Source organism: Cervus elaphus, chromosome 24 (assembly GCF_910594005.1).
Source record: "Cervus elaphus chromosome 24, mCerEla1.1, whole genome shotgun sequence".
Classification (NCBI taxonomy): Eukaryota; Metazoa; Chordata; class Mammalia; order Artiodactyla; family Cervidae; genus Cervus; species Cervus elaphus.
In genome coordinates, this window is record NC_057838.1 from 71,311,296 (window position 1) to 71,338,122 (window position 26,827).

The 26,827-nt window shown below is 61.4% G+C and overlaps 2 protein-coding genes across 2 annotated transcripts; one reads left to right on the forward strand and one right to left on the reverse strand.

The window, feature by feature from the left end:
• Positions 1-2,442: 2,442 nt before the first annotated feature.
• ALDH1L1 (aldehyde dehydrogenase 1 family member L1) lies at positions 2,443-25,489 on the reverse strand. The gene is made up of 23 exons (XM_043885335.1): positions 25,122-25,489; positions 22,531-22,680; positions 21,073-21,307; positions 20,390-20,555; positions 19,150-19,251; positions 18,595-18,684; positions 17,124-17,261; positions 15,205-15,330; positions 14,751-14,842; positions 14,025-14,172; positions 12,553-12,672; positions 11,622-11,749; positions 10,917-11,067; positions 10,694-10,764; positions 8,859-8,964; positions 7,552-7,639; positions 7,090-7,183; positions 6,068-6,167; positions 5,900-5,998; positions 5,191-5,356; positions 4,096-4,201; positions 3,445-3,644; positions 2,443-2,654 (listed from the first exon to the last, which is right to left on the reverse strand). The coding sequence occupies exons 2-23, from the start codon at positions 22,655-22,657 to the stop codon at positions 2,599-2,601; spliced, it is 2,709 nt and encodes a 902-aa protein (XP_043741270.1). The 5' UTR covers positions 22,658-22,680; positions 25,122-25,489; the 3' UTR covers positions 2,443-2,598.
• Positions 8,977-23,835, forward strand: LOC122682533 (NADH-ubiquinone oxidoreductase chain 5-like). Its single transcript, XM_043885347.1, has 2 exons — positions 8,977-10,454; positions 23,824-23,835. The coding sequence occupies exon 1, from the start codon at positions 9,611-9,613 to the stop codon at positions 10,022-10,024; it is 414 nt and encodes a 137-aa protein (XP_043741282.1). The 5' UTR covers positions 8,977-9,610; the 3' UTR covers positions 10,025-10,454; positions 23,824-23,835.
• Positions 25,490-26,827: the final 1,338 nt, after the last annotated feature.

A 26,827-nucleotide genomic window follows, 5' to 3' on the forward strand; every position in this document is an offset into this window, starting at 1 on the left:
TCTGGCTGACTTCCTGTTGTGGAGAGGCTGGCAAAGGAGGAGACCTGGGGTCACTGAGAGCCTGTCCCCTGGCCCTGCCCCAAAGGCCACGCCCTGGCATGGAGGTTGGCAGGGTGTTAAAAAGATGAATGCCAAGTGGGCTTGTGGTACATCATCAGTGTCAGCATCTGTGACAGTGTGATTTATTAGTAAGACACACACTTGGTTTTCGTCTGCGGTTCCTGGCACAGAGCTCCTTAAACCCTTGGAATTCCCTCTGGTGAGCGGGATGAAGGTGATTTGCATCCTGCAGATAAGGTGACTCTGGGAAGCCTTACCCAAGAGGAGGGGGTGCCGGCTGCCAGGGGGGCTGCCAGGGGAGCCACCGTGTGACCAGAGCTCAGAACTGGAGTCCCATCCCCCTGACCTTCGGGGAGGGGAGGGGCTGGAGGTGGGACCAGTCACCAGTGAGGAGCCGGTCAAGAAGCCCCAAAGGAGGGGCCCAGAGAGCCTCTGCGGGGAAGACTGAGAGAGACAGGGGCCTGGGGAGGGTGTGGGAGCTTGGGACCCCCCCACCTGCCGCTGTGTCTCTGCCACCTGCCTGTTCCTGAGGCAGCCTTTTATTAATATAAGAAAAACCTACGATCTAGCAAGCAAAGTGTTCCTGAATTCTGTGAGCTCCTCTGGCAAAGTAACTGGACCTGCAGAGGGGGTCGTGGAGGGGTGGGCGGTGGGGGTGGGTCACTCTGCTCTGCAGCCGGTGGGTGGGTCAGGACCACACGTGCCCACCTGAGGCTGGGGGCGGGGAGAGCCTCGCAGGATCATGCCCTTAGCCTGAGGGAGACAGTGTCAGGACCGAGCTCCACTGAGGACCCCCAGCTGGTGTCTGAAGTGGGAGTCTCTTGGGGCTAAGTCTCCCTGCCTCCAGGGAGATGGAGTCAGGACTGGCTTGAGCTGACCCAGCTGGTGTCAGAACCGCTGGGAGATCTGGGGACCCCTCCATACACACTCGAATCCACTGCAGAACCTCTGAGCGTGGAAGCGTGAACGCTCGAAGTGTGATGGAACGTGACTGTGTTAGGACTGAGCCATGACACGGATTACTCAAAGTTCTGAACTGTACTGTGTCCTGTGCAGCGAATGCGCACAGATCTTCGGTGGGCAGTGTGGGCCTTTTTCCTCCTGGTGGGAAGCGACAGCTCAGCTCCACGGTCACTGAAACTCTGAGTTTCGGTTCAGCAAGATGAGAGCGTTCTGAGATGAGAGCATTCTGAGATGAGAGCGTTCTGATGCTGGTGATGTTTGCTTACATTTTTCTCATCTTGCCTTAAAATGTGGACTTGATTTCATCACCACCCTGTGTAAAATCATGTAAGAAGGTGGTCACTGCAATTTTAGGAGAACTAATATGTTTCAGGAGGATTTGTAAGATGAATTTCTCTCTCTCCTCCAGAAAAGCGAGTCTGTTTCTGTCCCACAGACGCCGTGGGTCAGGTCGCTGGCCAGGTCTCCTCCTCCTCACGGCAGCTGGGACGCTTTGACGCTTCTCCAGCTTTAGAAGCAGGTTGAGTTTCCCCGTGGGTGTCTCCTGCCTACCTTCCCACCGCACACTCTCTGCCCCGGTTCTCTCATGAGTATTTTAATAGTATTATTTTTCTAAACTGCCTGGAACGCTTCTGTTAACGTGGTGAGGATAAGCGCATTTATACATTATACAGAGAGGGGGCAGGTTCACTCTCCCCACGGGCGGGACAGGCTACCGGCGGGTCCCCTCTGTGACGGCGGGTGTTCAGTGGTGTCTCCTCCCCCACCCCAGCCCCCTGCTACAGCCACATCTGCTTGTTAGGAAAACGCCCATCACCTGGTCCACACTCGCCCCAGTGGGGACAGCCTGAGCCTTGACTCCCCTCAGAGCTGGGCCTCGGGACCGGCAGGCTCCACGTCCCCTGGAGCTCTGTCCACTCAACGGGGCGCCATGACCACCGTCCGGCTGCAGAGGAGGCTGGTAACTCTGCCCCCTTCAGGCATCCATGAGCCCAGATAAAATCTGGGAGTTAGGAAAGGAGGAATAAAGGCAAACAAACGTAGATAACTCAGTCTGTGCTCCTTCCTGTGAGATAATAGAGACTGCACATGGGACTCTGCCCCCGAGGTCCTGGCACACAGCCCCCGAGCCCCTGCCATGCCCAAAGTGAAAGGAACACTAGGAGCATCTGTTTATTGGGGCAACTCTGGGGGCTCCTGGTGGGCTGCTCACCAGAAAGACCCAGCCAGGACCAGGAGCTCCAACTCTCAGTTCTACCTCGACCCCATCCTCCAGAGAGGGGAGACAGTCAGGGCTGGAGAGGCAGGTCACAGCCCCTTTGGACAGGGTGGGTCCCCTCTACGGTGCGTCTCCACAACAGGCCCCAGGCAGGGGACAGAGCCCAAGAGCCAGGGCACGCGAACAGGCAGGGACATGGGTGCTGGCCAGGACGTTTATTCGTATGGGGTCACTTCCTGACCAAGGTCACATGGATTGGGCAAGGTGGGGGTCCCGGATGGGGACAGGGGTGCAGGCCAGAGGCTTCCACTGCATTCAGGGTCGAGCCACAGCTGGGGACGGTCCTGAGACCCTCCTCAGTACTCAAAGGTAACCGTCTTGACCCGCAGGTACTCATTTAGGGCTGCTTCTCCTGCAAGAAACCCCACGCCAGGGGCAACATCACGGTCCCAGCAGCTGCTCTGGTGGGCGGCGCTGGCGTGCCCGCCGCTGTGGTCATCTCAGGACCCCCGCTCCCCATGTCACCTCCCAGACCCCCGTCTTCCCATGGATCCGAGGGGCCCTGCTGCTCTCCCGCACGTTGCTGCCCGCTCCCCCCAAGCTGGGCACCGGAGCCAATCCCCCACAGGATCCAGCCCCCAGTCGCCAGCTTCCACAGTGGCAGGGTGGGGGGTGGGAGCCACCCCAAGCCACTAGCGGCCAGGGAAAGGGGGATGCCGGGCAGAGGTCCGCTTCCTTGGGAAGGCTGGGCCCAGTGCCACCCTCTCTGCCTTGGCACGCACATCAACCTCTCGGGTTTGCTTGGCCCCCACGGGCTCCCACTCTGAGGATGAAGCCTGAGCCTGATCGGGGCTCCCAGGCCCCTTTGATCTTGCCCTTGCCTGCCCCCCGGCCCACGCGCGCACTCAGCCTCTCTCTGCAGGGCCAACAGCAGATCCTCCAGCCGCTCAGGTCTTGGCCCAGGGACACCTCCTCTGGGAGGCTGACCCAGCCCCCAGCTCAAGCCACTGTCCAGCTTCCTGTTCAGACCACTGTCTGGACAGCTTCTAGCAGGATCTGACTCCCTGCCTTGGTCACTGGCCTGTCGGCTCCCAGAAAGAAGTAAGTGGCCATCTTGTCAGCTCTACCCTGGCCCTTGGGCTGAGCGGCCTCTAACGGGTGTTTGTTGAATGAATAAACGAAAGCAAGCATGACTGGCTTACCCAGGTCTTTGCCAAACCCTGACTGCTTGAACCCCCCGAAGGGAGCGGCCACGTCTGTCTTGTTGTATGTGTTGATGAACACGGTGCCAGCCTCCAACTTGTCGCTGATGTACAGGGCCTTGTTGATGTCCCTGGTGAAGACGCCAGAGGCCAGGCCGAACTCCGTGGCGTTGGCCCGAGTCAGCACCGCGTCCACATCACTGCAGGGAAAGCCAGCAGGGCCTCCGTGAGGAGGGCATGGCCCAGCCCTGGACGGAGGGCACCAAGAAGCCTGCACCCCCACCCCAGGCAGAGCCCGACAGAGCACAAGGCCAAGAACGGCCAGTCCTGCCAACCACACCGCAGGTTCACGAGCAAAATAAGTGAGGGCTGCTGTGCGGGCCCCTGAGGTTTGGCTGGCTCACGATGCAGCTGTTGGGACTCAGGGTGGAAGCCAGCGCGCTATGGAGCCCCCCAGAGAGATATGGAGGACACCCCCAGAGGGCCTGAGGCCCTGCAGCCACCCCAGCCAGGGCCTCCTCCTCTGCCAAGAGGACTCTGCAGCGTCCAGCTGCGTCCACAGCCCCACCGGTCCGAGCTCCCTCCCCGCAGCTTGCGTGAAAACCCCAGTGAACAGGACGGGCTCTGAAGAGGCCTAAGTGGGACCCCTACCCGTTGGCAAACCGAGAGATGATCATGACGGGCCCAAAGGACTCCTCCCGGGCTATGAACATGTGGTCCTGCACGTCTGTGAAGACCGTTGGCTCGAAGAAGAAGCCTGGGGGGAGACGAGGGATTCGAGACCCTCCAGCATCTCCCCTGCTCCCGCACACCAGCCACAAGCCTCACGGCCTTTCAACCACACACCCCATGATGGAGCTGGTCCACCCACCACCAGGGGCCAGTGCTCTCAGCCGGACACACCTCCTCCCATCCCGACTACCGCCCCACAGGCCCTGGCCACTCCACGGAAACACTTCTGGCATCAGAAAGGCTTTCTCTAACTATTTCACCTCTGGACACAGAGTCATGGCCCCTGAGACCTGCTGGACTGAGATTGAATTTGACCCAATTTAGGGAAAATCAAGAGACTTGAAATTTTCTCTCTACTGTTTAGAAGAACAACAACAAAAAGATAAATTTAATAGTGTTGTTAGTTGCTTAGTCGTGTCTGACTGCAACGCTATAGACTGTAGCTCACTAGGCTCCTCTGTCCCTGGGATTCTCCAGGCCAGAATTCTGCAGTGGGTTGCCATGCCCTTCCTCCAGGGGATCTTCCCGATCCAGGGGTCAAATCCATCTTTACCCTCTGAGCCACCAGGGAAGCCCCTATTAATTTAATAAAATATTCTATATTTATATATATTTACAAATTATAACAGCAATTATAATTTTTAAAGCATGTATTATGTATGGACACTTGTTGACTCATAGGGTGTGGGTGTGGCCTGTATTCACTTGTCTGGAAAGGAAATGTGTCCCCAGCTGTTGAAGCCCCACAGGCCAGTCTCTGCACTCTGCTACCCCTCCCGCTCCCACCCCTCTCTGCCCTGCCGAGGAGAGCTGCATGTTGGGGTCTGACCTCCAGCTGGGAGGAGGCTGTATGCAGGCCCTACACCTGATCTAGCAGGTGTCCCAATAGCCAAGCTCCCCCACCCCTGAGGTCCTAGGTGGGGGAGCGGAAGTCCGGGAGCCCGACTGCAGGGGCCTGCCCCAGACACTGTCCTAGAGGCCGTGCCGCCCGCTGCCAGCCCGAAGGGCTCTGACCTGGCCGAGGAGCCTGCTTCCCGCCGCACACCAGCGTGGCCCCCTCCGCCACGCCGCGCTGGCAGTACTCCAGCAGCTTCCGCAGGTGGGCCCGGTGATTCTGCGGCCCATGGCTGGTGTCCCGGTCCAGGGGGTTGCCAATCTTCATCTTCCCCACCTCCTCTACCTGCAGACGCCCTCCTGGTCAGTGCTGCCCGGGCTCCTGACCACCAGCAGCACCTGACCCGCCTCCCCCATGCACATCTGTGGCAACCGACCACTGGGCCCCGGAAAGGCCACACGCCAGACGCTGGCCTCTGGAACCATGCTCTAGTTCCAAACCTGCCTTCTGGGTTGGAACCTCAAATGCACCCTCTGTTCAAGGGCATCTGAGCTTGGTGTGGGAGCTGGGATGGTGCAGGCATGCAGGGAGGGGGCAGGTGTGCAAGGATGAGAGCAGGAGTGTGGCGGGCAGGTGTGCACAGAGGGGAGAGGGCAGGTGTGCAGGGAGGGGTGCAGGGGCGGGGCAGGGAGAGACAGCATGTGGGTTGGAGCCATGGGGCTGCTGCTTCTTGCTGAAATACTAAAGACCAGGGAAGACTTGTCACGGCCGCCCTGAGGGGTCCAAGACCCAAGTGGCTGGCACCAGACTGCACTGCCCGGCCCTCCCTGGCCCCCAACGCCCTGCAGCTAGCGAGCGGGCAGCGTCAGTCCCGGCAATGGGACCTACCACTCTCCGCACAAACTGGTCGTGGATGGAGTCCTCCACAAAGAGCCGGCCGGCGGCGATGCAGTTCTCGCCTTTGTTGAAGAAGACGGAGCTCATGCCCTGCGCAGAGGGGAGGACAGCACTGGGTTACAACCCCCGAGGCAGCCCCCCACCCCCCGCAGTGCTCACCATCTGCACGGCTTTGCCCAGGTCACAGTCTGCGAAGATGAGGAGGGGTGACTTCCCACCCAGCTCCAGGGAGACCTTCTTCACGTTGCTCAAGGCACAGCTGAAAGGGACAGGGGAGGTGGGCTGGGACACGGGGTGGGGGACGCGAGACACAGGACACAGGACGTGGGGTGAGGGACACAGGACATGGGACACGGGACATGGGATGGGAGACACAGGACACGGGACACAGGACATGGGACACAGGACACGGGACATGGGGTGAGGGACACAGGACATGGGACACAGGACACGGGATGGGAGACACAGGACACGGGACACGGGATAGGGGACACAGGGTGGGGGACACGGGACATGAGATGGGGACAAGGGAAATGGGACATGGGACACGGGACAGGGGATATGGGGTGGGGGACACGGGACATGGGACATGGGACAGGGGACATGCAGTGGGGGACATGGGAAATGGGACATGGGAAAATGGGACATGGGGTGGGGGACACCGGACATGGGACATGGGACACGGGACATGGGACACGGGACAGGGGACATGCGGTGGGGGATATGGGAAATGGGACATGGGACAGGGGACATGGGGTGGAGGACATGGGACACGGGACAGGGGACATGTGGTGGGGGACATGGGAAATGGGACATGGGAAACGGGACATGGGGTGGGGGACACGGGACACGGGACATGGGACACGAGACAGGGGACATGCGGTGGGGGACAAGGGGAACGGGACACTGGGTGGGGGACACGGGACATGGGGTAGGAGACACGGGACATGGGGGCTGAGGGCAGCTCCAACGTGGGGTCACTCAGAAGAGCAGCTGAGGGTCTGCACTGGAGGGTCCCCGTGAGGCCAGGCCCGCACCCCCTCCCCTCCCTCACCGTCCCAGCGCAGGCCTTGCTCTCGCGGCCTCCCCCCCTCCCTTCAGGCTGACCCCAGAAGGAAGTCATGGAGACCCCTGGCCCGCGGCCCCCGGCCCCCGGCCCCTCCGCCCTCTCCACCACCTACCTTTTCATGATGTGCTTGCCGACCTCGGTGGACCCTGTGAACCCAATCTTCCGCACATCCGGGTGGTCCGACAGTCTCTGGCCGACCAGTGAGCCTGTGCGGGGTAGGCGGGGGGTGGGTCAGGGCAGCCACGGAGCCGGGCCACCCGTTTCTAGCCACCCAGGGCCAGACACTCCTGTCCTCCCCAGGTGCTCAGAACCTCCACTGGGAGGTCTTCCAGCCTCTCAAATTCAGCGTATCTGAGAGTCAACTCCTCAGCTTCCCCAGTCTTGCTCCCCCTCCGTGTTCCCCATTCGGTCAACAGCCTCTCCTCGCAGTCAGCAGCTGCAGCCAACAGTCAGACTCGCCAACCCCCATCCAGGAGTCCCCCAGCCCTGGGGCTCCCCCAGGCAGCCCCCCCACCGCCACCTGCATGTTGGGGCGTGTCACGCAGCAGGCCTTGTGCCCCATCCCCAGCCGTACCGGATCCCGGCAGGACATTGACCACACCCTTCGGGATGCCCGCCTTCAGGGTCAGCTCTGCAAACTTCAAGGCCGTGAGCGGGGTGACCTGAGGATGCGGGACAGGTGGTCAGGTCCAGAGGGCTGGGCAGTGGGAGCCAGGCACTAGGCTGCTCACCTCAGCAACTTCCCCCGCAGCCCCACGCCAGGCCTGGGCCCGCACCTTCCCCCACCTCCACCTGTATGTGCCAAGCCCCGGGGTGCCAGGGCCACACCCAGAGGCCGAGGGCGTGCCTCTCCCCGGCCCTCAGGACCACTGGCCCTCCTCTGCCGCTGCCTGTGCCCTCTGGCCTCCGAGAGTTCCTCTGTGCGCAGCCTCACCCCGCCCGCCCTGTGTGATGCTGCCTTGGCCAACCTGCCTCCACGCCCCCCAGTCTGGGGGAAGCCTGGTGTGGGGGTCCGCGCCCCGCACCCCACTGGACCTCAGGCTGAGTGGTGCCTGGGTGGGTGCTTGGACCCTGAGGGGCTGGGCCAGTGGACGCTCCAGGGACCACTGCCTTGACCTGTCAGCAGCCCCCCAGCCTCAAGGGAGAAGTTAAGGGTCACCTCAGGGGCTGCGGCAACGCTTCCATGAGCAGATGTGTGTGCAAGTCAGTGGGGAATTCATTGTGTGTTAAAATGCCTGAGGAGTACAGGACTCTGGTGAACAGGTATCATTTCACTGGTTTCTATTACGTTAATATCCTTGAGGCCCAACCGCCCCAAAGGAGCTGAGGGAGTGAGACACCCCGGCCCACTGCCCCAGCATCAGGCCTGCAGCTCCTAACAGATCTCTCTGAAGTCCAGATGAAGGATGGCGGCTCGTGGGGTGATCCCACCACAGGCCCCTTCAGTGCAAGGACCCCGTCACGTGGCTCCCCCGAGAGGCACCCCGTCACGGGGCTTCCCCGAGAGGCCCACGTGGAGGACACACACGAACTTCCCCGAGATGTTTAGGGTTTGAAGCCCCAGCTTTAACAATAGACGCCCCAGGCTCAGCGCCCAGAGCCTGGGTCCTGGGGTCCACAGGGGGGCTGAGCTGGTGTCCCCAGAAAAGCTGTGGACACTCACCGAGTGGCTGCACACGGTCCGGCCAGCCTGACCCGGCCCCGAGACCCAAACACACCGAGTCTGCCCTGAAAGCTGGGCCTCTCAGGCTGCCGTCACCTGCAGAGCCCTCTCCTCCCTGCCCATGCGGGGTGAGGGGCGTGTGGGGGTCGCAGGGGCCTGTGGCCCACCCCTGCCCACGCCCTCCAAGCCCATGGGCCCCGGGCCGTGCCCGCACCCACCTGGGCAGGCTTGATCACCACTGTGTTGCCCGCGGCCAGGCAGGCGGCCGTCTTCCAGGACAGCATCATCAGGGGGTAGTTCCAGGGGATGATGATGCCACAGACCCTGTCAGGGAGGGAGGCTGGCCTTCGTCTGTCGGCTCCCCCGGGGTCCCCGCCCAGACCTCGCAGCCGCCTCCCTCCCCTCCAGGTCAGGCCCTGCCCAGGGCCAGCACGCAGCTGCCTGCCCAGGCTCGACGGGGCGGTGTGCCCCGTCTGCGGCAGCCCCTGCCCAGCAGGGGTGATGGCAGAGGACTCTGCGGTTTCTGCTGGGGCACCTTCTAGGGATGCAGCCTGGAAGGGGCCGCCCGAGGAGGAGGGTGACAGCAGGCGGGCACGGGTGGGGACAGGCAGGGCCGGGGAGACGGTCTGGGACCACAGGGGTGGACAGGCGGCCATGAGAGAGGGTCAGAGGTCGTGTGTGGGCAGGAGGATGAGAGATGGTCAAGTGTCACTTGGGTGGGTGTGGATGAGGGTCCTCCTGGGCATTAGGCCAGGGCCATCGCCATGGGAATGAGAAGGACGAAGCCTGACACTGCTGAGCGGTGGGGTCCAGCGTTGGTGCCGCCCCTCGTCCCAGAGAAGCCTCTGGCTGGGTGGTGTCTCCACGGAGGGACCCCATGACCTAGGAGACCTACTGATGACACCACGTGGCCCTGTAGAACCTGGAGGTGGCAACCCCTCGCTGCGGTCAGTGAGACGAGCTCATCCCCATGGGAGCCCCTCGAAGACCAGGTGACCGCTGTCTCCTCACTCTCACTGCCGTCTTCACCATCGTCTTCATCACCATCGTTTCCACTATTATCTTCACCACTTCTATTTTCTTCTTCATCACCTTCTTCACCATCGTCTTCATCACCATCGTTTCCACTATTATCTTCACCACTTCTATTTTCTTCTTCATCACCTTCTTCACCATCGTCTTCATCACCATCGTTTCCACTATTATCTTCACCACTTCTATTTTCTTCTTCATCACCTTCTTCACCATCGTCTTCATCACCATCGTTTCCACTATTATCTTCACCACTTCTATTTTCTTCTTCATCACCTTCTTCACCATCGTCTTCATCACCATCTTCTCCACCATCGTCAGAGAATGTTTCCCCAAAGGAAAGCCTGGCTGAGCCCAGCAGTGGGAGGAGGGTGCTCAGAGACCAAGGGCAGACAGGTCAGTAAGGGGCCACATGGCCGGCAGAGCAGGAGTGCAGGGCAGACTGGAGCCAGCCTGGGGCCCACACACATTCCTAGGAGTGGTGGGGTGTGCTGAGGGGTTAGGAAAGCTGGTGCCCACCCCAGACACACCGGGCAGACCCAGAGGCACAGGCTTGAGCGGGAGCGGGTGAGAGCCCAGGGAGAAGGAGGGCTGGGCTGGGGGCTCCAAAGCTGAAGCCCTGTAGAGACTTGCAGCCGCCAGGGCTGGGTTGTGCCTGCAGCTCTGTCTGAGGGTGTGACCTTATCTGGAAACAAGTTGTCTGGCAGGCAGGGTTGGCAAAGGAATGAAAAGTGAAAGTGAAGTTGCTCAGTCCTGTCTAACTCCTTGCGACCCCACGGACTGTAGTCTACAAGGTTCCTCCATCCGTGGAATTTTCCAAGCAAGAGTACTGGAGTGGGTTGCCATTTCCTTCTCCAGGGGATCTTCCTGACCCAGGGGTTGAACCCAGGTCTCCAGCATTGCAAGCAGACGATTTTACCATCTGAGCCACCAGGCTCAGAAACACGTGAGAAACACGTGGCCAGGGAGGGACCTCTGAGCCCCCACACGCATTCCCGGAAGTGCCTGGCCCGTGACTCACCCGATGGGCTCCCTCCGGGTCATGGTCAGGTTCCGGTTGGGTCTGGCCTGGTTGATGGGGATGGTGGAGCCCTGGAGAAGCAGCAGTGGCATCACTGGGGGGGCTCTGGCCGTACCCCGCCCCAGGGCAGCTCCTTGCACCCGGGCCCAGGGCGGGATGGGACTGCCTGTCCTGAGGCCCCAGCAGGCATCAGACGGGATGGCTGAGGTGCTCAGAGCCCCACCTGGATCTTGTCACACCAGCCAGCGAAGTAGCGGAAGGTCTGGACGGACATGCCCACGTGCGTCTTCAGAGCCAGTGTGTAGACGGCGCCCGCGTCCAGGGCCTCGATGGTGGCCAGCTCCTCCTGGTGCTGCTCCATGAGCTCTGCCAGCCTAGGGTGGTGGCGAGGGGCATGGAGGGGGCGCTGGCCTGAGGCTGGCACCGCCTGCCTGCCCTCTTGGGGGTCTGCCCCCAACTCGGTCTCTGGCCTCCATGTCCTCATCTGTGAGATGGGATGGTGTTCCCTTGGCTGGAGGGGTGTGAGGGGCGGCTGTGGGCTCCTGGGAGGTGGGATGCCCCCCCATGTGAGGGCCTTACCTTTGGGGGCAGGGTTGGGGGGGCAGGTGGAGACCACCCGTCCAGAGCCGCCCTCAGCCTTGAAGGCAGCTGACCCATCCTTCCGCCCCGGCCACCAGCATGGCCCCAGCAACCCCGTCTGCTCCCAGCTTGCTGGCCCCTCCAGGGACCCCCAGGGAGGCAGCCCCCAGCTCTTGTCTGGCTGACTGGCCATGAGCAGGAGCACCCTGAGTCCTCCCCGGGCTTCAACGGGAGGGGGACGTGCCATAAGAGAGTCCTCCCCTGGGGGCCACGGGCTGTGCAGTCGCGAGTCCTTCCTCCCAGAAGCATCCCTGCGCCTTGGGAACGGGGGTGGGGGTGGGGCTCACACCTGTACAGGAGGCGGCCCCGGTCCCGTGCGCTGATCTTCCCCCACAGGCCGTTCTCAAAGGCGTCCTTCGCCGCAGCCACGGCCTTGTCCACGTCGCTGACCTGGGCCAGGGACACCTGGCAGAGAACCTGCGGGGGAGCCGAGCCCTGAAGGCTTCTGGGCCCCCAGGGGCCCCGCGGGGAAGGCTGGGCTGGGGGGGTGCGGCTGGCGGGACAGGTTGTGTTTCCATGTCCCCTGGGGCCTTTGCCGCCCCGATGCCAAACAGGGCGACAGACCCAGACTGCAGCTGCAGGCCAGGGGCGGCTCAGTGTCCTCCACCAAGAGCAGAAGCTGACCCACACGCTGAGTGGGTCCCGGTTGGGAGGCCTGTTTCTTAATACGCCCGCCCGAGCCCCTGGATCCTGTGCCCTGAGGGTGCCCACCTGCCCCGCAGCTCAGGCCTCCACCTGGATGGGCCAGGGGCGGGGCACTGAGGCTGGCGTCTCCGAGCCCACAGCCCAGGCATCCACACGGCCTCCCGCTCAGGGTCCCCAACGCTGGCCTGGAGGTGGTGACAGTCCCTGACAGGCTCGCCCGGGGGTCCTTGTCTGGGTCCACGTGGCCCGCCTGTTACTCTCTTTAAGCCCCTCGGGGCCCGGTCCTCTGCAGGTGTGCGTGTGTGGGAGTGTGTCCACCTTGGAACACGCGTGTGTGTGTGTGTGTGTGTGAACATGACCATGTGTGCTCTGATGCCTGACGGACACAGTCAAGGATTCTGAGAGCCTGGGATGCTGAGGGCTTCCCAATGTCGAGGGGGTGGGGGGCTCCTGATTGCGGGGGCAAGGGGGAGGGGAGGGGGCCTCCCGACGCGAGGCGGGGTGTCAGTGGACAGGAGAGGGCCCCGAAGGGTCACAGAGGGTGGTGGGGGCGAGGGCCCCAGGCCTGCACTCACACTTCCGTCTGTCGGGTTGATGGTCTCGTAGGTCTTGCCGCCCTCGGCGTCCACAAACGCGCCCCCAATGAACAGCTGGTGGGGCATCCGGAGGGTCAGCTTGTTCACGGCTTTTTCCACCTGGGTGGCAAGGATGGCAGGCTGGAGCTACAGGGGCATCCCTGACAGGCAGGGACTGCCCCCCCCACCCCAGAGATATGGGTACTACTTGCCCCTGCAACCCTTCAGCACACAAGCAGAGGCCTGGGGTCTCCTCACAGATCCAGCCCTGCTGCCCGGGGCCGTCAGGTGGGGCAGAGGTGACTTCTGAGACAGAGATGCAGGGCCAGCCTGCCGGCCAGAGCCGCCCAAGCCCTGACCCTTGGGCTCCACACTCAGGAAGTGACAGCAGCAACAGACACGGTACGTGACACGGCCCCCAGCGCATCGCACGCACACGGGGCCACCGGGGGGCGTCTCTTCTAGTGTCCACAGCCCAAGGCCAGCCTGGCGTCCACCCTGGTCACCTGTCCTTCCTTCATCAGCCTTGCTCCAAACTCCCAGCCAGACAAACCATCACAAAGCTCGTTCCTGTAGGAGCAGTAGCCTAACGAGACACCCCAAGGGTGGTTTTTACAGAGTTTCTTTACAAACGGATCTGTGTTACTTCCTCACACTGCACACACATGAGCTGAATGTACAGGGTCATTTGTTTTCCTTCTTGGAAGCGAAAAGTGTGAAAGTCACTCAGTCGTGTCTGACCCTTTGTGACCCCATGGACTATACAGTCCATGGAATTCTCCAGGCCAGAATACTGGAGTGGGTAGCCTTTCCCTTCTCCAGGGGAACTTCCCAACCCAGGGATCAAACTCAGGTCTCCCGCATTGCAGGTGGATTCTTTACCAGCTGAGCCACCAGGGAAGCCCTTCTTGGGAAGCCATTCCCAATTCTCCTCTCTCTCTCACTCAGTCTCTCTCTCTCCTGCGTCAGCCAAAGGCCTTTAGTGCAGTGACTGGTCACCCAGGTGGTGGAAGAGCTGAGAAACGGCGAGTCAGGCCAGAGGCTAAGCCCAGCAGGAAGCCGCTGCCATTGCTGGGTCAGGACGAAGGGAGGAGGTGGTGGAACCCGAACGAGGGGTGAGGATCAGCAGGGGGTGTAGGACGGGAGCTGGAGGCCACACCGGAAAACCGCCAGCAGAGAAGGGGGCAGGAGAGATGCATTGTGGACATGTCTCCTCGACACCCTGTTTCCTGCCCTGAATCTTAGACAGCAGCATCCTCTGTAGAGTCTGCCCCACTGCCTGGTATCTTCAGGCTGCTTGGAGTTACCAAGGGGAGCTTGGTCACCAAAGGGCAGGCTCGTGGAGTCCTGGCCTTCCGGATGCCCAGGCTTCCCCAGGTGTCTCTGTGGACCCACAGATGTGGGTGCTTGTGGGGTGTGCAGATTCACACGGCCCACGCACCAGGCCTGTCTGCAGGGCTCCTGGGACTCACGTAGTCGATGGGGCCCTCGGTCTCCTTGTCGTCCCCTCGCAGCCTTCTCACTAGCAGCTGGATGAAGTCCCCGAAGGTGGTTGCCATGTAGACATCTTCATTTTCCAGTTCCAGGCCTTCACACAGCTCCTTGACTTCCTCCACCAGCCTGGAGGACAGAAGGGGGAGAATGGGAGACTGGACAAGGCCTGGGGTCCTGCCCTTCTCTCAGCAGAGCTGGTGGCTCCGCTCAGCACCCAGAGCGTGGGTGTTGGTCTAGAATCAGTCTTGAAAGCCCAGTTTGTGGATTCAGAGGCTCTGGGTTCAAGTCCCAGCTCTATCAGTACTAACTCGTGATCAGTTGCTTCGGGAGGGCTTGCGATTGCTTTAAAACTGCTGCATACAGTTTGCTCTTCTTCCCGTGATGGTGGGGCCTCAGCCCCCTGCCCTGCCCTGTGCATGCCGAGACCTTTTGGGGTGGTGGTCCTCATCTGTCTGCTTGCTGGGCTCCTGCTTGCAGAGCCGTGAGCCACCAGCTACATGTCCAGGCCCAGAGTGGCTGCTCTGGGGCTGTGACCCCATGGGGGATGGACGCACCTGCCCACCAGCTGTCCCACGCCGGGTAGGCTCAGGCCTGCACACCTGCATCCTTTCTGGATCTCTGACCTACACAGTGCCTGCTCCTCAGTTTGGGGGTGACTTCCGACCCAGAGACCCCGGGGGCTCCACCCCCGCCCCCCGCCTCACCTGACGACATCCACGGATGCGGCCCCTGACTTGAAGAAGTCCGTGGACTCGTCCACCTCCGGCACGCTGGGGAGGATCCGCTTCCAGGCACCCTGGAGGGCAGGGTGGTGAGAACAGGCTCCCGGGCCCAGAAGGCAGCCCCTGTTGTAGCCTGGCCCCGGGTTGGCCTGTCCCCTCTGGGCTCTGCTGCACCCTGGGCTGGACGGTCCTGGGGTGACTGCCTCCCTCCCAGCACCCAGCCGCAGGCCCTCTCGCCGTTGGAGGGTGGGACCCAGCAGAGGAAGTAGGGCCAGGGGACATCCTGAAGACAGAACCACGGCATGCCTGAGGCCAGGACACACGGACGCAGGATGTGCACGGCCCGCCCCCAGCAGAACACACACCCAGTGCACGCACGCCTTCCCCACCCCCCCCACCCCCCCCCCCCGCCCCGGCAGCCCTGTCTGCTCCTCACCCGCACTGCCTCCGCGGTGCCCAGCTCCTCCTCTGTCAGCTCCAGGGCACTGCTGTCCGCCCGCCCGAAGAAGTGTGCAGCTGGGATCATCTTCCCGTCCTCCAGCTGGATGTTCTTCACCAGCAGCTGCAACGGGAGGGCCGTCAGTGCCCTTGAGCCGCCCCGCGGCAGGCATGCGCTCGCCCCCATTCTCTCCTAGGCAGGCCTGGACGCAGGCAGGGCATGAGGAGACCAGACAGTCGGGGGGTGTGGGCAGCGGTCGGGGGGAACCCGTGTCCTCCACCCCAGCACGCTCTCAGGCTTGAAAACCCATGATGGCTGTACTTGGAGAAGGAAATGGCAGCCAGCTCCAGTATTCCTGCCTGGAGAATCCCATGAACAGAGGAGCCTGACGGGCTGCAGTTCACGGGGTCACAGAGACTTGGACACGACTAAGCGACTCACAACAGCAATGGCTATATTATTCTATAAAACCGATGCCTGCATGTGAGACGGAAGTCATCCCAGAACTGCCTTGAAGGCCAACGGAGAAAACAGCTAGTCATCCAGCACCCAGCCCCCAGCTTGCAGAAACTGCGTGGAGACTGGCCCTGGTCATCAGAGGCTCCCTCTGGGTCGGGGAGCGTGTGTGCTCACGGCAGAGGACGCGCCTGCCGGGTGAGGCGCTCTGTGAAGAGTGACGCCCCCCAGAACTGGAGCTGGGCTCCCTGCTCACCACCCCCTTCCCCTGACTGCTGCCTCCATGCGTGCTCTGGAGCCCCAGCCCAGCCAAGCCCGGCTGGACGCTCCTGAAAGACCCTCATCCCAGGGCCATCACGGCCGCCTCTAGGCCTTACGGTTCCATTGGGGATGTCAGGGAAGATGCGGCCCAAATCCACGTGGCTGGTGCCTTCCTCCTGCGGCTGCACCAGGACCTACGCCTGGGCCCTGTCCTCCACTGCGGCTGGCAGCTAAGCTTGGTCATGGTCAGCAGAGAGGCCCGCCTCTCTGTGACCACTGTCCTCCTCCCGAGCTGCCTCCTTCCATAACCCGAACGTACACGCTCCCTCCTGGATCTGCTGCGGGAACCTGGCCTGAGACAGATGCCCTCGTTCAACTTCAGTGCCGCCCACGAAGGGTCACCCAGGCGCTGCCACCCGCAGGCAGCCTCGGGCCAGCAGGACGGGCACCCAGAGCCAGCTCTCGCTGGTCCAAGCCAAGCTGCTCCCCGCCCTGGCCTGTTCGCACGGCCGCCACCATACATTCAGCATCCGCAGAGTCCCCTGGAGCTCCCCTAGTGCCCCGAGACCCTGCCTGCCCTCCTGCTTTGCTGCCCCCGGTACCTTAGGGCCCAGGCCACCTGTCCACCACCTGGTGCGGTGAGTGTCACGTGCATGGATAACAATAGACAGGGGATCTGAATTTCTTTGCTTCAGTTTTCTACTTGGTCAAATGGTGAAATGCTAACACGGATCTCATACAGCTGTGGGGAGAACTCAATTGCTTTAAACAGAGTGTGGCTTTCAAGCACACATAAATATTTAGCTGCGTAAATCCTACGTGTCACCCTGAGCTGCAGTTGCTAAAGTGGGTCAGAGCAGCTTATGTGCCCGGGGGGACTTTTATTCAAAGAGAAGGAAACTCTGCATGCTATGTGCACCTGGACTCTGCTGGGCTGAGACAAGGCCCGGGCACAGGGTTCTCTGGATAAGACCCCCCGACTCTGATGCACCCCAGGGTCCCCAGCTCGGACAGGGCACCTGGTCAGTAAGAGCCCGGGGCAGGCCTTCCTGGGATGGAAAAGTGGCCGACCCAGCAGGTGAGGGTCTTCCCTCCTGGATTCTGTGGTCTCCTTTCCCGGTTTTCTCCAGAATGGCTAAGGGTCTCCCTGCGGGGCCTGAGCCCACAGTACAGACCAGGAGTCGCAGCAGCACCCTTACCATCCGGCCGTCGTTCCCGAAGAGGACGAGGCCCGCTTTGGTGACCACCCCCGGCCGGTGGGCGCCCGGGATGGGCAGGTCCTCTCCCTCAGGCTCCAGGCCCACGGTGCTCAGCGTCGAGTTGAAAAACGTCAGCTTCTGTTGGGGACCGGAAACCGGAAGGTGGAGATGAGAGGGGAGCCCCCGTGGCCCACCAGGAGGGGCTGAGCCAGCGGGGGATGACGGGCTGTGACAGCCCAGGTATCAGTGCCCGGAGCACAGATGAGACCGGGGCAGGCGGGAGGCTGCAGAAGGGGGCCCCTCCCACCTCCCATGGGACCGTGACCTCCGACCCCGGGTCAGACACCTGCAGAGAGTGTGCTCAGCCGGTACTGAGGGAGTGCCTGCCTGGGGACGCGCCACGCCCTGGCCGCGGTGCAAAGGGGGCTGGTGGTGGCAAGGCCAGAGACCCCGGATGGTCTGGGAAGCCTGCCCATGAGCAGGGGTTCGGACGGTCAGGGGCTTCATGGAGGACAGGGCTGTCCTCAAAAGGGCCTGGCTGAAGCCCCCGTGCCCCCAGGGCGAGGGCGAGTCAGGGTTGGACTGGGGTCTCTGAGGGCTACTCAGTTCAGTTCAGTCACTCAGTCGTGTCCAACTCTTTGCGACCCCATGGACTGCAGCACGCCAAGCTCCCCTGTCCATCACCAACTCCTGGAGCTTGCTCAAACTCATGTCCATCGAGTCAGTGATACCATCCAACCATCTCATCCTCTGTCGTCCCCTTCTCCTCCCACCTTCAATTCCCAGCATCAAGGTCTCTTCGCATCAGGTGGCCAAAGGATTGGAGTTTCAGCTTCAGCATCAGTCCTTCCTATGAATATTCAGGACTGATCTCCTTTAGGATGGACTGGTTGGATCTCCTTGCAGTCCAAGGGACTCTCAAGAGTCTTCTCCAACACCACAGTTCAAAAGCATCAGTTCTTCGGTGCTCAGCTTTCTTTATAGTCCAACTCTCACATCCACACATGACTACTGGAAAAACCATAGGTTTGACTAAACAGACCTTTGTTGGCAAAGTAACGTCTCTGCTTTTTAATATGCTGTCTAAACGGAGACGGGCCTTGGAAAGCGCAGAGTCACTGCCTCCTCACCGTGTAACCTGCTTCATGTCAGCAGACCGTGCATGGTCTGGGGCCTCTCGGCTCTGAACCATCTTTTCTGTGAGTGCTCAGCACACAGGTACTAAATACCATGTTGGTGATTCACTGTTTTCACTTCTGTTGTTTCGGAACTTTTGATCGCCAGGGGGTGAAAGTCTGACCCCAGAGCTGCTGCCTGGCCCGAAGGCCTCGTGTGTGTGGACCCCACCCCTCCAGGACCCAGGGGGCTGGGGCTGGGGTCTGCCAGTGCCTGTGACCATGTAGCTCACACCTTCCCGCAGTTTAGCAGCAGGGGGCCCAGGAGCACGGCCGTCCTGGTCGCAGGGACACACCTGCCCACAGGCCTCTGTCCAGGCACCCGGCACCTTGTCATTTCCACGGATCCAGTTATGAATGGCCTCTGCGGGCTGGTCCCAGTCGATCTGCGGGGCAGGATGTGTGTGCTCAGCGGTCCCTCCCTGCACCCCGAACCCTGGGGCCCCACCCCCGGCCTCCCCTCCTCCCCATGGACACTCCTGACACTGGGTGGAGCCCTGGGGATGGGCTGAGGAGCCCGGCTTCCTCTGAGTCCCAGAGCTGGGCCGGTCTCCACCTGGGGCCTCTGCTCTGGGTGCGCGTGGACCCTTGGTCTTTGACGGGATGCGAAGTACAGCATGGTTTGTGGGAAGATGACGCTCTGTGGTCACAAGGACCAGGGCCTGACACATAGGGCTCACCAGGTCCCTTAACCCCGGTCAGGGACCCAGCCCTGTGCCCCTCTGGGCTCCCCGACTGGGGCAGCCCCCAGGAGCCTAAAGTCCCCCCCCGCCAGCCCGTCTCCCTGGGGCCCCCGCCCTCCCTAGAGAGGAACCGGGAAGAGTGCAGATGCCCGGTCTGTTGGCGCTCACCCTGGCAGTCTCCTTCCTCTGAATCCCCTCATAGGTGGCGCCCTCCTCTGGCTGAGGGAGTCTGGGGGCTTTGCCCTCGGAGATCAGCTTCACAGCCTGAACCTGGGAGGCGGTGGGTGGGGGTGTTCAAGGTGTCAGGACCCTCCCCTCGGCCCCGGGCTCATGGTCTGAACTGTGGGATTGCATAGACCCACCCAGCACCACGCCCGGCTCGGGACAGGCACCACGGGGTCTGCTTTGGGAGCAGGTGGATCCATGGCTGAAAGCGGGGCCCAGGAGGAGGCCCAGGGGGCGGCCCCTGCTGAGCTATGGAGACGCCCCCGTCTGCCCCCGTCCCGCCTCCTCCCCTGCTGGACGCGCTGCCCTTTGGGGCTGCACAACAGCTCCAAAATCAACCCCTCAGGTCTGCCCTCCGCCTCCAGCTCCTGAGCGCCTCCTAGGACTTTCCATTCGTGAATTCTTGGGGAGAGAGGGTTTCTTGTCCCCTGGAATCAGGAGGTGTGGCCCTTGAGCCACCAGGGACAACTCCTCCTCCTGACCAAGGGCGGCCAATGTGAGGAGGAAGCTAATCAAACAGGCAAGTAGAGTCAGGGTGAAGGAACAGGCCCGAGCCTCTGGGTCCAACCAGGCTTGAAGAGGTCCCTGTCTGGAGTCTCCTCTTGGAGAGGAGCCCAAAATGTGCCTTTTTGGCCAAGGTTTGTTGAGTTGTTCTAACAGCTGTACGTGAGTCCCATCTAACAGAACAGTGTCGTCGTTCAGTCACTCAGCTGTGTCTGTCTCTTTGCGACCCCATGGACTGCAGCACACCAGGTCTCCCTGTCCTTCACTATCTCCCAGAGTTTTCTCTGATTCATGTCCATTGAGTCAGTGATGCCATCCAACCATCTCATCCTCTGTCATCCCCTTCTCCTCCTGCCCTCAATCTTTCCCAGCATCAGGGTCTTTTCCAATGCGTCAGCTCTTGGCATCAGGTGGCCAAAGGATTGAAGCTTCAGCGTCAGTCTTTCCAATGAATATTCAGGACTGATCTCCTTTAGGATGGACTGGCTGGATCTCCTTGCAGTCCAAGGGACTCTCAAGCATCTTCTCCAGCACCTCAGTTCGAGAGCATCCATTACATGTTCTAACCCAGCCTCTGTGAAGCCTTGAAATGAGAGTCCCTCCCACCTGCAGACCCCAGCCAGCTCAGGGCAGTAGCTGGCACTGGGAGCCCTGGGGTGAGTGCACGGCCCTGTCTTACCATGCCTTTGACGCCTTCGGGGAAGAGAAAGCGGTTGTACAGGGAGCTGACGGTGTCATCCGGGAGGACCTCACACTCCTTCTGAAGCAGAAGGTCCCCGGTGTCCAGACCATCATCTGCCCAGAAGATGGTAAACCCCCCTTTCTTGTCCCCATGGATGAGGGTCCTAGGGACGGAAGAGTGACACCTGAGTCCAGAAGGAAGGACCGCGGAAAAGGGGGCCTGGGGGCTTCCCCGCCTCCCCAGGGGAGGATGAAAAAGGGAAAACGGTGTTTACTGATGCAACCGCGTGCCAGGTACCATGCTATAGAAGCCCTAATGCCCTTGTAACTTAATCCTCCTTGCTGTGTAACAGCCTCGCATGCCCCTTCTACAGATGAGGAGACTGAGGCCCAGCGAAGCGAGGAGATGTGCCTCGAGGTCAGGGGGCTGCATCCCAACTGGTCCGGCTACAAGCCTGCCCTCTCTTCCGGCTCAGATGCCTGCCTCCCTGATGGCGCCTCCGATGGCTCCACCCTGCAGACTCTCGCCCTCTCATCTAGAGCTGTCTGCTCCTGGTGTCTCTAGTCCGTCTTTCTCTCTCTCCAGGTGGGGAGGGGCGGGGTAGGTGGCGTCTGGCAGCGCTGACCCCTCGGGGGCCCTGGAGCGCAGCCGCGGACCCCTGGGCGGCCGGCCTGTCTCACCAGTTGATGGCGGAGGCGCCCCGGTGGCGCGGCAGCAGGCTCGGGTGGTAGATGATGGAGCCATGCCGGGGGGCGCTGATGACCTCCATGGGGATGAACTGGCTGCAGAAGGGCAGAACGTTCAGCTCGGCTCCCAGGGCCCGGTACTGCACCACCACGTCGGGCAGGGCCCGACCCTTGGCCCGCCAGCGGGGGAACTTGAACACCGGCACGCCATCCTGCTCAGCCTTCAGGCCTGCGGGACAGCAGGTGAGAGTCCACCCCCAGCCTCTGAGCCCCTGCCTGCCTGTGGGGTGGGGGGGCTCCTGCACCCCTCTCTAGGCCTGTCCCTCCCAACAGCCCTGCCTCCTAGCCAGGCTCTGCAGGGCAGCATGGAGCGATGGCCCCAGCCAGGGCCAGCCTCGGGGATGCCTTTGCCTGGACTGACCCTGCCGACCGCCAGGACCTCTGAGCGCCTCCATCTCCCAGACGCCTGCGTGGCCCCTGACCTCTTTACCTACAGGCCCCACGAGTGGGTCTCCCCGCCCCCCGGCTCTGATGCATGGTCCCCATGTCTCAGGTTTGAGGATGCAGCACCCCCCCACCGCATCTGCCCTGCCGCGCCCCTGCCCCTGCGGGCACGATGCCCTGGGCCCTCTCCTCAGCCTGCACCTGTCAGCGCTCCCCAGCAGGTCTGGGGACAGGTGTGACAGCTCCGTCACACACGGCTGCCGCGTGGCCCTAGTGACCCCTCGGCCTTGCCCTGTGTGCAGGGAGGCGGGTCAGCATGAGCGGACTAGACCTGGACCCTCTGCTGCCAGGTCGAGGAGCAGCCCCGGGCAGGGGCCACTGTCACAGGCTGCGCTGGGCCAGGTGCAGCGTGGCGGCGCCCCGGCCCGCAGCGCTCCGTCGCGGGAACCCCCTCTTCCTACAGAATCGGGCCCTGCATTCTGAAACATTCAGGCCTGAGGAGGACCCGGGGCTGGCCTGAAGGCCCGGCCCTCGAGCTGAGGCCCCAGCTCAGCAGTGATTCTCACACCGTGTTCCTCCTGGAGAAGGGGTGCATCCCTGGGAGCTTGTCAGAGGTGCAGACTCCCAGGCCCCGTCCCATCCTGGGGGCAGAAACTCTGGGGCTGCGGGTGGGTCGGGGGCCTCTGCTCAACAGGTGCCCCCACCAGAGACAGGGCGCAGGGCACGCTCACGTCCAAGAACCTGACCGTGGTGATTCCCGTCTGGCAGCCCCTTCAGAGCCTGGGTGAGGGGAGAGGGGAGCCGGGGTGCTCAGGCTGTGGGGTCCTGGGTGCAGGCCGGCCTTCTCCACCACCCGTCCCTGTGATCCGCTTTGTTCCAGAAAAGCCCGGCGGTCAGTGGGCCCTGAGCAGGACCCAGGGAGGACCATGTGTGGTCACTTCAGGCCGGAGAAGCCCACACAAGACCCGCAGGCCCTGCTGCCACCACCGCCCACCAGGACCCACTCACCGAGGGGGTCCGCCTTCCCGTCCTTGTCGGGCACAGTGAACACGCCCACCACTTCGTGGCCCTCCTCCCGCAGGCGGCAGTAGACCTCCTGGCCGAACAGGCTCTGTCCGATCACTGCAATCTTCATGGCAGCGGGCCGGGCGGGAGGACCTGGGCAAGGGACACAGTGTCCTACAGGGCTCGCTGGCCCAAGGGGCAGCCCACCTGTTCCACCCCAACCCCTGGGCTCAGCTCTGGGCACCCAGGACGGCCAGCTACTGCGGGGAGGGGTCCACCTGGGGGACAGAAGGAGGGGCCACAGGGGTAAGTGGCGTGCTGTCACAGACCCTGGACCACCCCCCTGACCCCCAGAGCCCCCAGCCCAGCGCTGTGTGCGGTGTCCTCCCGGGTCATCCGAGTGCATCTCTGCAACTAACCAACCCTGCGACCTCAGTCAAGTCACATCAGCTTCTGTCTCCTCATTTGCTGATGAGGAAGCAGCTCCTCAAAGGCTTCCAGCCACAGGCCGGGGCTGGGGGCTTGGGGCCTGTCCACTCCATGGTGCCTTTGGATGAACCCAAGTTCTTAAACTGAACATAGTACCCTGCACCAAAGTCTCCCTTTATGCTGAATGGGCTTTGTATTCTGTTTAAGAAATCTTTGCCTCCTCCAAGTTCCTGCACACCTTCTTTTCACCTTCTGGTTGTTTGACAGAGGAGCAAAGGCAGTCTCCTCTACAAATGTTGCTAGAACTGCTAGACACCCACATGCAAAAGATGAGCCCAGATACACATCAACAGTCTTCACAAAAAGTAACTGGAAATGCACCACAGATGTGAATGTAAAATGCAGACGTACGAAACTTCTAGGGACAACAGAGGAGAACACCCAGTGTGTGGTGCTTTTCAGATTCAACACCAAAGGCGTGAAAAAGACAAAAATAAGCTGGGTGTCATCAAGATTAAAAACTCTGCACAAGGCGCTGTCAAATGGGTGAGAACGGTGTGTATATGGGAGGTGTTTGTGTGTAGTGCGTGTGCGGTGTATGTGCTGTGTGTGTGGTGTGTGTGTGTGCGGTGTATGTGCTGTGTGTGTGGTGCATGTATTTGCACACATGTGTTTGGCAGAGTAAAGCCTGGAAGGACTCACACAGAAATATTAAGAGTCACCAGGCAGGGTTTGGGGGTTTGGAAGTCTTTTGATAGCCATAATTATCTTTTTATTACCAGAATGTTGTTTTTTAACGTATTGGGTGTATATTACTTGTGGAAAACTAAGAGGACAGAGAAGGTCCCTCTGGAAGCAGGGAGGGAGGGTCAGGAAAGCCACTGTGGAGCTGGCGGGCAGGAGCCGTGGGTGGGGACTGCCCGCCTTGAGCTTTGGCACAAGGAAGGTCAGGTCGGGGGGCGGCGAGTGGAGGGAGGAGACCCAAGGCCCCTGGAGGGCCTCCTCCTGCAGGACTCAGGGCCGCTGTGGGGCTGCGCCTGCAGCAGGGGGCCCCTCGGGCTCCCCAGCACCCTGCCCAGTGGCCAGGCCCTGCTCAAGGCCCCTGTTCTGAGCTGCGGTCGGAAGGCCCTTGAGCTGGGCAGTCAGCCACAGGCGTCGGTCCCCAGCTGCCCTTTGCTGGCCCAGCGCCACTTCCGCGCCTGCAGTCATTCCAGCTGGGCACCTGGTGGTCCACACACTCGCCACCCCTCAACCTGCAGGGTCATGCTCCATCCGCGGCCCTTCCCACGGTCCTGGGCCGGGGGATGGGCCACCGCGTAGCTGCCCTGGGTTCAAGATTTCCTTGTCTCCTAGTAGGACAGGGGCATCTCCCAGCGCCATTGGGAAGGTTCACAGAGGGGAGATTCGCGGAGGGTCTGTGGCCAGCGTCGGGCACAGGCCCCTGATTTTCAGAATTGGCCTCAGCCGCCGAGGGCTATTATTATACGCCCCTCAATTTTAGCCCAAGAAACTAAGATCCAGGGCTTGAGAAAGTGGCCCGATTTCTGGAAAATTGAGGGTGCTGGAGAACTGGGGTACCTGGCAGGGGTGCCTGCCTCCCCCAGGCAGCTGGCAGGTGAGGGTCCTGACAGACCCCGGGAGGGCACGGGCTGTGAGCAGCTTGGGTAATGCAATCCCCAGACCAGGAATGGGGCTACCCCCACCCCCTCGCTAGGGTCTGGGGTCCCGGCTCCTCCCAGCGGGAAGGACCGCGGCAGGTGGGCTGGAGCTGTCCAATCACGAGAGGTCCTCGCGCCCGGCCCCCAGCTCTGGCCAATCAGGGCGGACCATCCCCTGTCCTGAAAATGGGGTGAGGGCCTTAGGAGGCGGAAGGACCCTCTGGTCGCCTCTCCCCTCCAGCCTCCGTTCTCTCTCCTGGAAGCGGGACTGATGATGCCCACCGCGGTGGGCTTCGGGAAGTGCCTTTTCCCCTCCTGCGTCCCTCCCGCGCGATTCCCCGGCCGCCCGGCCCCTCACCGCGGTCCTGCGGCCAGAGGACCCCCAGCCAGGCTGGGAGCCTCTGCCGGCCCCAGCGGAATCCCGCTCGCGTCCCCACCGCGGGCCCAGAGCCTGGAGCCCCAGAGCGCGAGCGCGTCAGCCTCCCTGCCTGCCTCCCGGGGACTCACCACGCACGGAGGAGCGCAAGCCTGACTATCCAGAGGGACCTCTGAGTCCAGGTCCGGGCAGGGGACGGCGCTGGCGCTGACTCGGCCTGGGCGGCGGAGAGGTGGGGCCGGTCCCCGCCAGTCCCGGAGCCCCGGCCAAGGCCAGAACCCCAGAGGGGAGGGGCGCGGGGCTGGCGGGAAGTCACGCCAAGGGGTAGGGTGGACCCTTCCAGGAGTCACAGGCTGTGAGAAGGGCCCGCGGCTGTGGGTCTCGGCAGGGCTGACTTGACCCGAGGACAGTGGCCCCCAGAGGCAGTAACTTCACTCACTGGCCTGGGAACTTCCCACTTTGCGGTCATGTCTTTCTGGGGAGACCCACTGTACCTCGGGAGGCCCCAACTTCAAGGTCACATCCTAAGGGAAGCTTTCCCCAACCGCATACCCACAGACCCCCCCCCCCCCACGTGACCACGGAGAGCTTCAGGGTGCTTCTGCACCCTCTCAGCCACAGGTTTATCACAGGCTCAGAGGTCATCTGGCCGACTGTCTCTCCCACTGCACGGTCTGCAGGGATCCCCAGCACCCAGGGCCTGGTGTTCTGTGTTCCCATTCAGTTGCTAAGTCCTGTCCAACTCTTGGCCACCTCATGGACTGCAGTCCACCAGGCTGCTCTGTCTGTGGGATTTTAAGGGCAAGAATACTGAGTCTCCTGCATTGGCAGGCAGATTCTTTACCACTGAGCCACCTGGGAAGGCCCTTGTGTTTAACAGGTGCTCAATAAAATTTGTGGAATACATGGCTGAACGTGAGGACCCTCAGGGAAGGTCTCCTGTGGCCCCAGCCCCCCTCCCTTCCTACATTCATAGCACAGTTGTTGTTCAGTCACTCAGCCATATCTGACTCTTTGCAACCCCATGGACTGCAGCACACCAGGCTCCTATCTCCCGGAGTTTGCTCAAATTCCTGTCCATTGAGTCGACGATGCCATCCAACCATCTCATTCTCAGTTGTCCCCATCTCCTACCTTCAATATTTCCCAGCATCAGAGTCTTTTCCAATGAGTCGGCTCTTGGCATCATGTGGCCCAATGTATTGGAGCTTCAGATTCACCATTAGTTCTTCCAATGAATATTCAGGGTTGATTTCCTTCAGGATGGACTGGTTTGATCTCCTCGCAGTCCAGGGTATTCTCAAGAGTTTTCTCCAGCACCGCAGTTTGAAAACATCAGTCCTTTGGCGCCCAGCCTTCTTGGGGCTTCCCTAGTGGCTCAGAGAGTAAAGAATCCACTTGCAATGCAGGAGACCTGAGTTCGATCCCTGGGTTGGGAAGATACCCTGGAGAAGGGAACTGCTACCCACTCCAGTATTCTGGCCTGGAGAATCCCGTGGACAGAGGAGCCTGGTGGGCTACAGTCCAGGGGGTCACAAAGAGTCAGATACACTACGCAGCTTTCAGTCTCAGCCTTCTTTATGGTCCAGCTCTCACATCCATACACGACCACTGGAAAAACCATAGCTTTGACTAGACAGACCTTTGTTGGCAAAGTAATGTCTCTGCTTCTTTAACGCTTTCTAGGTTTGCCATAGCTTTCTTTCCAAGGAGCAAGCGACTTTTAATTTCATGGCTGTAGTCATTGTCTGCAATGATTTTGGAGCACAAGAAAGTAAAATCTGTCGTCGTTTCCACTTTTTTCCCATCTGTTTGCCATGAAGTGATGGGACCGGAT